General features: G+C 39.3%; 1 protein-coding gene across 1 annotated transcript in view; it reads left to right on the forward strand.

Annotated features, from left to right (window-relative positions):
* The window catches only part of Lhfpl6 (LHFPL tetraspan subfamily member 6), a 206,526-nt gene extending 194,303 nt beyond the window's left edge, over positions 1-12,223 (forward strand). Inside the window, exon 4 of the mRNA XM_048341460.1 lies at positions 11,106-12,223. Within this exon, the coding sequence (XP_048197417.1) occupies positions 11,106-11,224 (119 nt within the window). The 3' untranslated portion in view covers positions 11,225-12,223. The remainder of the gene's footprint in view (positions 1-11,105) is intronic.
* Positions 12,224-12,961: the final 738 nt, after the last annotated feature.

Genomic DNA, 12,961 nt, shown 5'->3' on the forward strand with positions numbered 1-12,961 from the left:
TAGATACAATGCAAATAACTACCTAATAGTCGAAATACTACATTGTGTAGGGAATAATGACAAGAAAAAATGTCACTACATGTTTGGTACAGATGCTGAGGTGTGAAGACTGCTTTAGATCTACAGTAGTTGTACTCTGTAACTAGTAGATATTTAGGTTCAACTTTATTTCCAGATGTTGACTTAATGTTCAACCTTATGGTTTCCTCATGAAAGATGCTGTTAGTTTACTTATTGATTCATTTAGTGAAATCATAACTTTATACTTGGTTGCTTTGGGTACATTAAAATCACCTGTAAAAATGCAGGTAAGAATAATTGGCACTAGATGTTTGGTTTAGGATAATCCAGCAACAGCAAGTTGTCTTAGCATGGGAACCAGGAAATTACATAATTATAAACAAAGCCAGTTGGTCAAATATTGAAAAGATTTGGGACAAATAGTCATTGGAATGTCCTAAACAACTGTACTTATGAGTGAGACATAAGAGGTTGCTTAGATCCAGAGTTGGACAACAATAAGCCAAGACTGGTCCTCACATTTCTATCAATTAAATAAATATCTTTTGTATGTGTATGTGTCGAAACTAGACCTTGAACTCAGGGTCTCTCGCTCTCACTACTATTCATGAGTTCAGAGCTCTCACAGCTCTGAACATCTGTTCAGGGCTGGTGCTCTTCCATTTGAGCCACATATCCACTTCAAGAGTGTTGCTGGTTCACTGGAGATGAGAGTCTTTCAGATTTTTCTGCTGAGGCTGGCTTTAAATGGAGAGCTTCGGATCTCTCAGCTAGGATTATAGGCATGAGCAACCAGGACCTGGCTCTGTACATAAAATACCTATTTATTTATTTGGTTTCTGTAGTGACTTTCAAACTAAAATTTACTGTCTGTGTCTTTTCAGAACAAGGTTGCCAAACTTTGACCTATGTGAACCTCCTCTAAGGTCACTTTGGGTCTAAAGTCTTAGATGTTGTGATGTACTTCCTTACAAGCAGGAGCAAAAGAAGGGTAAAGTCAAAAGGACACAGGGCCAGGGGTGGGAAGGGAAGGGATGTAATAGGTTCTCAACAAGACTTGAATTTAAAAAGAGGCTCTATTCTGTTCAGGTTTAATCCCTCCATGGTAAAATCCCAACTCCCCATTCATCCTGCCTTCCTTTCTTGCCTTAGGCATTCACAGCTGGAATCGCCCAGGGAAATCTTTGATTGCACATAAAAATCTTGTAGTCTTTCTCTGTGGAGCTCATGCTTTACTTGTGTAAAATCCTTCAAATGTATCAACTGGAAAAACTCCATTCGTTCCCAGGGAAATATTGTCTCCCACATGGAATATATAAGTACTTAATCTGCCAGCTGAGAGCATTTTGCTGGGTAAATGAGCAGTCTTTGCCTCTGCATACTGTCCTGTCTCTCTGCATGCTGTCCTGACCCTCTGTGCAGGCCCCAACTGGAGAAGATGGATTGGTGCTCTGTTCCCTCCCACAGGGCACATGGGTCTTGCACACAGATTGGCCTCATCTATCCTTTCTCAGTCAGACTGCAAGGTGAATGCCAGGAGGCCCTTCTTGGATCTGTAGACTGTTTGCTTAGTTGGCAGTGGTTATCAGGAGTGAGAGGAGGTTTGTTCTTAGGTGAGATGAAGCCAGAGGGCAGAAATCACCTGAGCTGCATCATTGGATCCTCTGCTTTAGAAAGCCATGCTTGCAAAGGAAGGGCAGAGGGTAGACGCATATTTTTGTCAAGAAAAATCAAAGGATAAAGGGGTTGATGGGCTGGGAATGTGGATCAGTGGCAGAATACCTGCCCCAAATGCACAAAGTCCTATGTTCCATCTGTAGGATCAGAATAGCAACAGGGTGGGGGCTGGGGATATGGCCTAGTGGCAAGAGTGCCTGCCTCATGTACATGAGGCCCTGGGTTCGATTCCCCAGCACCACATATACAGAAAATGGCCAGAAGTGGCGCTGTGGCTCAGTGGCAGAGTGCTAGCCTTGAGCAAAAGGAAGCCAGGGACAGTGCTCAGGCCCTGAGTCCAAGCCCCAGGACTGGCCAAAAAAAAAAAGAATAGCAACAAGGGAAAGAGGAGGGAAGAAGGGAGAGAGAGAAGGAGGGAAGGGAGGGAAGGAGAAAAATGGGGAGAGTCTAGGAGAGAAGGGGAGAGGAAGGGATGGAAGGGAAAGGAAAGGAAAGGAGATAGAAATGGTCATTATACCGTTTCTCATTTTGTATGCTCTATGGTCCTCCCTGCTTATTGATTCCTATATACTTGCAAGTATAAAATAATCCTTCATTCATTTCACATATATACAAATAAATACATGTTTGTACATTTATTTGAATTTGTTTAATTTTGATTTTGAAATGATTTCAGATATTTTTAAATGCAAAAACAATACCAATAATTCTTGTACACCTTCCTCCCAGATTGCCTTCATATTAAATTTCTCCACAGTTGCTTTGTCAATCTCAGCCTCATTCTCTTCCTCTCAGACATAATGACCTTCCAGCCCTAGATACTAGAAAATTCTTTAAAATAATTTTCTCTTACTAAATAGTATAATTATCGACATTAGGAAATTAGCATTAAGTGTTATTACCCAATTTATAGGCCTTATACCAACATTATGTAGAATGATTAATAAGGGAAATGGAATTTATTTCCCATTTGCTTGATATAGACCTTCTTTGTTCATTCTGGTTTTCTACAACAAGTACTATTTAAAGTCTCAGGGGCTGAGGGTGCAGCTCAGTGTAGAGAGAACACTTTCCTAGCATGATCAGTGTTAAAAAATGAAACTCTCTAGATTATTAAAAATAAAAAGTTTGCTTGGCAGGCTTATATACTGTTGGAAATGGGTGATTTAAAAAAAAATTTAATAATAAGGAGTAACAATGTTCAGTGTCTTCCCTCCCTCAGTATGCCACTTGGGCTCAGTCCTGCCACTGAACTTCACATCAAACTCCAGTTCCTCTTAGTCTCTCGCCTTTTCCTGAACTTGAACCTTTGTGCAAGGAAGAGAGCTCAAATTAGTACTCATGGGTAAATTCCTGCACTGATGGTTCTCCACACTGTTTCCTTGGGGACCATAAACAGTACTAATAAATGGACAAAAATTGATTATATTTTTCCTAAGACTTTCTCCCCCTGGATGGAACTAAACATTTCTGTGGGAGCAAGGCAAACATAACAAATTAAAATTATGGCTGCTCAGCAACATTTTTGTGAGAACCCAGAAGGGAAACATATAACACTAAATGTAATAGAATTAATGTGTTATTGAGAAAGCTTTTTCCTCCCTTCTTTTTAAAATCTGAGACCTATATAACACATACTCATATTTACATACAGTGTTTGAACAGCTGGTCATTGCACCTAATGTTCTTTGTGCTGTATAATCCTCTACTTATTCCTTTCATTCTGGCTATAGAATGAATTAAGCTGCACTGGATAATATTTACAAGACTGTTATATATTTCCTCATCACACTTCATCCCTAACATACCTCTTCAGACATAGTGCTGTGTGAGCTTATTGTAGCTACATGCCTAGGTTTTTAGAGCATGAATTTCTGCTCCATTTGTCATGTGTAGTTATGGAAAATGCCAAGTCTGTCATAGCTCAAGTGAACCACTCTTCAATGCTGGGCACATTTGTCCTGTGTCTTCTGACTTTCAGCATCCTGGTTAGTTCTGATGAACAAGTAGGGCACACAGCAAAGATGGATGGTGGAGTCCTTGCTCCAAGCTAGAATGTCATGTACTGGGTTTGAGTATTACCATGGAGGAAAGGTATTCAACTTCACAGAGTCCAAATCTTATGGTTCAGTCTCCTAAACTTAGGAAAACATTGACAGGATAGTCAGAAAGATCTGGTCCACCTCAAACACCACAGAAGTGAGTTTTAGTTCTTGAGGAAAAATTCTGGACTCACTATGAGAACTTAGAAAGTATAAAGTTGGTCAGTGCCCCCTGAAACATTCTGTAAATAGACTCAGTGTTTGGAACTTGGGAAATTGGACCATTACATGTATCTCTTTACCATTTGTACTTATTGGGGAAAGGGGAGGAGAAAAAAGCAAGTCAAACTCCCATTATTTACTGAGGGTAACCCTTCCTTGACACCTTTAGGAAGTATATAGAGAATGGAGCCATAGGAGTTGAACACAGAATAACCCTGATAACCATCATAAGTTTATACTTTGGCTGTTCCTCTACCACTTGAGCCATGCCCTCTGCTTCCCCTCTTTGCTAGTTCATTACAGGTAAATCTCTTGGATTTGTCTTTCCCAGCTGGCTTCAAACTTTGATCCTCAGATTTCTGCCTCCTGAGTAGCTAGTATTGCAGGCATGAGCCAAGCACAGAGCCAAGTGAATTTATACTTTTAAAAACAGACATAAAAATGAACAAAAGAGCTTTAACAAGAGGTACAGCTAACAGTCCTCTCTTAGCTCTTTCTACTTCAACATTTTCTGCCCAACAACCAAGGTTGGGTGTTTTTCTATTTACAGACTGAATGGTATGGTTTCTATTACTTGTTCCTTGCAACATTTGAATGGAAGTGCTTGTATGTATTTTTAGGTCAAAGGTTCAATATCTATTTCTTTTATTACTTGTGACACTTTTGTTCAGTAATTTCACAAAAGAACAAATGGAATGGGTTCCCATGACATACTCTTTGTGTTCTTTATTTTAATACATATGCAAAAGATGTCTGAATATAAGGAGGCATGAAAGGACTTTATTCAAGAGGAGAAAGACCTATCAAAGTTTCATCCATAGTATTTGAGACTAAAGAAGCTTTTTAAAATGTGTCTTTCCATTGAAACTTTCACCTTCCTGCCTTCATTATCTGTAAAGCAACAAGAATAAAACCTAATATGGCTACTTGTTTTCTACCAAAACTTTACATTTTTATATATTAAGATTTTTAGTAATTTTAAAAATGCCACAGATAAAGAGATTCTGTGCTTTGACAAAAGAGTCCATCAGCCAGCTTACTCTGTGTGGAGTCAGGCATTTTGTGGCCACAAGGCATAATGGAAGGTCAGCAGTAACTCCTTGAGGAAAGAAAAGTCAAGGGGGAGGGGGTAACTCCTGAAGCACAAGTTCAAATTACAGAGCACAAGAAGGTTCAGCAAAGATGGAGGTTCTGTATGGATCAGCTCTGCATTACTAAAACAAAATGCCTAAATCAACTAACTTTATAAGGATAAAAGCTTAATTTAGCTCATAGTTTTAGGGGTTTAAATCTAAGGTCAGGGAAGTCCCATTGATGTGAGGGTGACACATATGGCAGAAACTGATGTAGTAGCAAATATTTCATTTGAACAGAACACAGAAACAAAAGCGACACTGGGGTTCCATCTTCCTTTCTAGGGCATATCCTCAATGACTTCAAGATCTCTCATTTCTCTAAAAGTCTATTAATGCCCAATACTGTCATTCTTTGGATCAAGCCTTTAATTAAGATAGACCCCTTTCCTAAACACAGATGATGCAGTCAGAGGACAGGGTTGTCAGAGTGGACCTGTTTTGTGCCATACTTAACAAATTACACTGTCCATGGTGGAGGACCCACCACCAGGGTCTCAGATGAGAGTTAGGATGGTGTGGTGGCTCTAGACAAACCACTGAGGGTTCACAGTTGGCAGCATCTCTGGGAAAGGGATAACCCGGAGTCTATCCATGACCCATACTCCTGCATCAGTTAGGGCTCAGATAGTCAGAGTCAGGTCCAAAACTGTTGTTTGAAAGCAAGTGAAGAGTTTAGCTCTCATCCAGGGACCATCTGAACTCCTAAAGAAAATTTGTGTTAAACTTTGCTTCTCCACAACTTCTGGAAAATGTGTGGTTCCACAGAGGTAGGAATTTGAAGAGCTGTATCTGCTTTAACAAGTAGAACCATTTAGATAAACCAAGGGATATAGTCTTCAGAGAAGACTGGCAAAATCAAAAGAATACAATATTTTTTTCTCAGCATATAAACTCTGGGGAAAAAAAGAACAAATGAGAAAAAATACATTCAACTTAGATTTTCCATTCAGATTATCTGAGCACAGAGCAATATTGTAGAATCAGTTTGACCCAAGTTCAAGCTCAAGCTTCATCATTTGCTTGAGGTATGGGTGAGTTTTCTTCTCTTTCATGGAATTCTATTTGTATTCCAGGTACAAATCATGTGGAGGAAGCACAATTAGATTTGCCTCTCTAATTTCCTAAAAGGATTATAAATTTAAAAAAAAATGAGTAAATGAAGTGCCAGTTCTTAACAGTATAGTTTTTTGCTTGCTCTCTTTTATATGACAGCTATGATATAATCATTAATGTTAGATTTCCAGACACAGCACAAGTCCAGTGTCTGATCATGGCAACATTGGGTTGATTATTGTTAGTGTGGTCCAGGACAACTTGAGCACCAGAATACATAGCATGTGTATAGTAGTGGTCTCAGAAACATGCATTGAACACATTAAGGAAAAGGCAGAAGTTAAACTTCAATGTTCTTAAAAGATGTCAAATCACTGGAATTCCAGTGTTAATTTGGAGTAGTTCTTCCCCTGTCTCCATTACTTCTTAAAGCTTCAGTATAAATTCATGCTGTACTAAAGAAGGAGAGAGAAAAAAAGATTAGCCACACCTTTCCTCACCCTCTTTCCCTTTCTAGAGCTTCCCTGGAATGCAGCCACAGAGCCTTTGTCTGGGGACTTGGCAGGTGACTGTGGTATGCTGCTTTCTGTCCCATTAACCTCTATTTTATCTGTCAAGAATAGTATTCCCCATTGTTGAAAGCAGCAATTTGCCAAGCAAGCAAGCCTGGAGTTCTGTTTGATGGAGCATTACAGTGAGCAAAAGGGAAAGTTTAAACAGATTTGCCTCTCTAATTTCCTGAAAAGATTACAGAACAAACTTGCCCTCTGGCAAAATGCTTTCTGTTTGCATTATAACCATATGCATTTATTGGTATGACAGGGAAAGTGAGAGGCCAGGAGAGAATAGACCCATATTTCCTGGTCCCATTTAGTTCCATTACAACTTTTTGGACATCATGCTATTTTAAACATGCAAACTTAAAGAGCTCCATTTCCTAATAGTCTGAAGTATCCAGAAAGACTTTCCTTCTTTCACTGTAAAGCAATCAGTGCTGATTTTTATATCATTATTAAGCATATGAATTTTAACGAGGAATCATACACAGAAAGATCTACTTTCCCTCTTTTTGAAGAAGTTCAAGGTATAGTATCAAGGGTATGGAGAATAATCTAGTCTCTCACAGACTGCTAGGTGTTTTGTTTTTACATTTATAAGTTCATGAAAAATAATTTCCTCATATTAGTTTATTTTATTGAACTGGTTGTATGCATGTGGGTATATGTGCGTGTGTGTGTGTGTGTGTGTGTGTGTGTGTGTGTGTGTGTGTGTGTGTGTGCAGTATTAGGGCTGGAACTCAGGATCTAGGCACTGTCCCTTAGCTTTTTCACTAAAGGCTGGTGTCCTACCATTTGAGGTACACCTCTACTTCCAAATTTTCGGTGTGTAAATGGAGATAAGAATCTCACAGACTTTTATGCCCAGGCTGGCTTAGAGCCATGATTCTTAGATCTCAGCCTTGTGAGTAGCTAGGATTATAGTTATGAGGCATTGGCAATGGCTCATTGGAATGAATTTTTGTACAACATGAAAATGATAAATAAACATTTGTTGAATCAATGAGTATATTGGAGAGGGAGAATAAGAAAGGGAGAGGCTTAAAGAGAGACGGAATTGAGAATTATGTGTTTACATGCAATGCTGGATGGGCTTGTGTGCTCAAACCTGTAACCCTAGCTACATGGAGGGTAGAGTGAGTCAAGGCAAGCGTGGGAAAAAATTTTCAAGACTGAATTTCAACCAATTCAGGCTGGGTGTGGTGGTGCACACATATATTCTCAGCTCTTTGCGACATGTAAATAGGCTTATTATGGTCAAGCCTGGCATAAATGTGATACCCTGCCTCATAACTTGAGCAAAAAGGGGTGGAGGTATGGCTCAAGAAGTAGAGTGCATGCCTAACAAGTATAAAGTTTTGAATTAAAATCCTAGTACAGAAAGAAAGAAAGGGGAATGAAGGAAGGAAAGAAAGAATTAGGTGTTTGATAATGACTTAAGAGTCATTCATAAGTATGACTCATAAGTCATATGAGTGTCATTGTCCAAAAAGAAATGTACTCTTTTTAAAAATTTTTTTTAAATTATTTTTATATATTTTTATTATCAAACTGAATTACAGAGAGGTTATAGTTTCATACATTAGGCATTGGATACATTTCTTGTACTGTTTGTTACCTTGTCCCTCATTCAAGAAATGTACTCTTTAGTTGACTTATGTAACTGTAACCCCTCTACACATCACCTTTATAATAACATTATTGTTATTTTTATAAGAGTCATAAATATTTCTACAGATTTACTCAAATCCCATTACACACATTTCTTACTGGGCTGACCGTACCATGTCTTGCTTCACAAAATATGTCTGTGTGTATAAATACTTGTATATATTTTTGAGGCTAAATTTGTAGGCTAGTCATAGTTCTATTTAACCCAAAATGCTAGACCAAATCCATTTTAAATCATCTGTGACTTCACTCCACCACTGTTATTCAAAGGAGTTACACTAGTGGCGAATCCTCCCCTCCTTTAGTTAATACTTCTGTGTATATAGATACATGTGCATGCACAATTTAGATATCTAACTTTCACATATGAAAGATAATGTATGTCCTTTGTCTCTGAGCCTGACTTACTTATAGTGTTTTCCAGGTCTGCCCATTTCCCTGCAGATTTGATGTACTGTTATATCTTGGATAATCATCCTTGCTGGTGTCTTTTTCTTGAGAAAGTGTCCAGTAATTAATGAGTAATGACATGCTCTGCTTTTCATGTGAGGTCATAGAACTACATGTAGGTCAATATTTGGTTCGTAATGAGCAATGGATTAGATTCCCTATTAAGAGTTGTGTGTGGAACAGATAGATCACATATTTTGCTGACTCTCTAAAAGGTTCTGAACCACTGGCTATCTATTAGCTGCCTATTAATTCTCCCTCCTAGATTTACTTAATCAGCTAAAGAGTAATTCAAAATGGAGATGGTTCCCAAGACTCAGAGTCACATTAGCTATAGGTTGTTAGCAAGTGTGGTCCAGGAAATGGACTCTGTTACCCTTGAAAAATGCTTATTCTATCTATCAGTATTAATGGAGGTCATTGTGCCTCTGAGACCTGCCCCAAAGTGGAGATGTGATCCTTCAGAATCTATTATCTTGTTCAATTTTAACACTCTCTGTAGGAGGCTGGAAATGCACACTTGGTTTGAGAATAGCTCTCCAAAAGTTCAGTGACAAAATAAGACTAGAGTTATTTTTAAAATAAAACCCTAGAATCACTCTGTTTCTCAGGAACTGACTTCCTGCTTGCTCTGTGTCCATTTGCTACTCTTTCTTTTTTCTTGCCTTTCATCCAATGTGATTTCTGGAGCACTAGGGTAGGCCAGGCACTGTGGAGAGGGCGTGGGAGCAAGTAGAGTGGGTAAAAATGAATACCAAAGCTTCCCCTTATTGAAAGAGGTGGAAAGTATCCTTAAGAGGTACCATTTGAGAAGAAGCGGCTCTCCAGGGATCAGGAAGTGGACCTTTCTAGGTAGAAAGAAAGAAAGGAAGAGGAGGGAATCAGAGGGAAGAGGAGGGGAGGGAGTGGAAGGGAGGATGAGGAGGAAGGGAGGGAGAGGAGAGGAGAAGAAAGGAGAAGAGACAGAGAGGGAGGGGAGGGGAGGACAGAGGAGGGCAGATGAGAGGAGAGGGGAAGGAAGTGGGTAGAGAAAGAGAAAGGAAAAGAGAGAAGTGAGGGAGGGGAGAGGAAAGGAAGGGATGGGAAGGGAAAGGAAAAGAATGGAAGGGAGAAGGAAATGTAAGGAACTCAGATAGGATATTTTACATTTATGACTTCTTATTCTTAGCTTCAGGAAGCCAGGTTGAATTGTGACTTAGTTCCTTAGCAATTGTGGACATATAACTTTGGATGAATCACCAAATTTTCTAAATTCCAACTTCTTTTCTGGAATAGTCCAGCTTGCAGTGTTGTTAGAAAAATCAACAGAACCAATGTAAGAAAGAAAACTTACGTTTTAAATCCTGGTGTCAATACTAATAATCACCCAACTGTGAGAAATCAGGACCCATTTGGATCATAGTCATTATGTGTCCAATTACATGTACCTTCAAGTAAAAGTGAGTGTTGGCACAAAGAGAATCTGGGATTATTTTGTTCTCTAATTTAAACAGTAGAGTGTAAGTCATTTGACAATTTCATGGAAATAGCTATATTTAGTATTATCCTTCAAAGAGCTCTCTTTCTTGGAGAGGCTATTCTGTAAGACTACATTTATTTTTTTCCTCCCATAGGACTTGTTCCTATATATGTCAGCTTGAGTTAAAGATGTTAAACTCAGCCAGGCATCTGTGGATCATGTCTCGAATCCTAGATTCTAAAAAGGCTGAGAGTTGAGGATTGAGATTCTATGCTAGCCTTCACAGACAAATACTCCAGATTAGTATCTCTATTAACCAGCAAAGAACCAGAACTAGAATTGTGGTTCACGTTGTAGAGCACCAGACATGAGCGAAAAGGTGAAGTAAGATTAGGAGGCCCTGAGTCCAAGTCCAAGTACTGTCTCTCTCTCTCTCTCTCTCTCTCTCACACACACACACACACACACACACACACACACACACGCACACACACACACACACACACACAAAATGTGTTGAATTGGGGTCCACACCTTTGCCTCTCCTAACCTGGTTTTTGTTGTTCCTCCTTTGATTCATCCAGGGATGTGGACATTGAGGAAGGGGAACAGAGTTCTGTCTGTCAAAGACCTCATGCTTTCTTATTTTCTATATAAGCTTTCTTGCTTCCTTTGCTCTCAAGATGGCATTGACATGTTACCCTTCCACATGAGTGAGAACACCCTGTTCTTGTGGGTATCGCAAAGCACACAACACACTGGAAGAAGCAAGCCTCCTCAAAGCCCTGCTTACCTTCTCCCCTTTCTTTGTCCCTAGGTAAGTGTGAAATCGGCTGGGCCTTCTACTGCACAGGAGCAGGTGCGGCAGCTGCCATGCTTCTGTGCACCTGGCTGGCTTGTTTCTCGGGCAAGAAGCAGAAGCACTACCCATACTGAGATGGAGCCACTGGGAGAGGAGAGGAGAGCAGAGGAGAAGATGGGCCACAGGGGCTTGAAAGGGCCAAAGCATCCAGCAATTTTCAAAAGGTGTACTAGTGCTTCTAATCTAATGCACTGCAAATGAAGGGAAACCAGGAACGTATTACAGGAAGAAAAGATGGTGAACGATTTATGGAAATAATGGAGGATGGAATGAAGGAGAAAAATGGACCAAAGGCTTACGTTCGTGCAGGGTACCTGCTGTTCCTATTCCACAGAGTATTGTGGTATGTCACACAAAGCAAACCTATATATGCAGACAAAGGTCTAGATATGTTGTTGTTGTTTTTTTTTTTAAGAGACTCTGGAAAATCCAAAGGGCTAGGAGGAACAGTACTATCCTGGGAAGAAGGGTACCCCACAGGTGATCCCCTGAGGTGAGGATGCTTCTGGAAGCACACGAGCACATACACACCCATACCCATACAGCCATGCACACACGTAGCTCATCACACAGGCAGCACAAGAGGCATAGCTGTGCATTGCTCCTCTGTTATTTTTGTTGTTGTTGTTAAGTATACATTGAAAATACAATATTATCACTTTAGGAAGCAGCCATTGAACTTAGTAAATGGACCAATACGCCATTCATGTCAGTATTTTGTACCTCCTGCATAAACTTGTCAAACCCTCAACCCATCTCCAACGTTTATGCAGACTTTTAGAGTTAAGACTTCCTATTTCAATTTATTCAACGATATGCAATATTTCTCTGAGTAGCTTCTGCTTTGATATTCTTCTGAAGAAAAAGGGGTAATGTTCTGTCCACTGTAGGAGAGAATTCAGTTGAAGATAGGAGAGTAAAGAGAGACATTTTCAGTCATTAGCTCTTTTGTTCATTATGTACTGTGCTGTAACCATATTTAGTTCCATTTTGTAAAAAAAAACAAACAGTATTAAAGTGCTATTTTGTTTGTATTTGAAAAAGCTCTGTGAATAAATTCTCTTTGATCAATAGTTGAATGAGTTATAGTGTGTTAATTCAATTATTGAATTTACTTCTTTAATTTCTTTAAAATAGCCTTCTCATGGCAATGGTGTCCTCTTAATCTTTCTTTTGCCTTTGAAAGCTTCTCATTAATTCTGCTAACTATCCACTAGGCATTGTTCTGGACATATAATATATTGAAAGTAAGGCATGGCTTCTGCTTTTTGATGAGATGCTTTATGATTGTATTACCTCTAGGTGGTTGTATCAAGGACTTACCTTCAGCAAATCAGTTTGTGAATGCTATGCATCTTGATTGCTAAATTCTTTGCAATCAGAATTCTAAAATTCCTAGAAGAGTTTGGAGTCTCTTTTGTATTAAGTTTGAGAATATAGGCAATAAGAGATAGAACACATTCAGGAGGGGCGGGAGGAGTATGAGAGAGTCCCTGGGATGATGACAGAATTGTCACACGTTGCCTTTCCATCTTCTCTCATTGTGTGAGGCGAGGGTGTCCGCTGTCCTTGTGCATCAGGGGTAATTTCACACCACTGTCATTTAGAGACTGGGCTACTTGAGAATGATAATCTTTCAGTACTGATTCCACCAGAAAATTTTGATTAAAAGAGAAAGGCTTATGCTCCTTAATCACCCCCTCATGTGATGATGTCAGTTCTTTGTAAAGCAAAAGAAAATGCATAGTAGAAGATGGATGTATTCTGTCCTAAACAAGTCTGATGTAGCAAATCCATTTTTAAAAAAAACA

The sequence above is a fragment of the Perognathus longimembris genome, chromosome 3, assembly GCF_023159225.1.
Source record: "Perognathus longimembris pacificus isolate PPM17 chromosome 3, ASM2315922v1, whole genome shotgun sequence".
Lineage (NCBI taxonomy): Eukaryota > Metazoa > Chordata > Mammalia > Rodentia > Heteromyidae > Perognathus > Perognathus longimembris.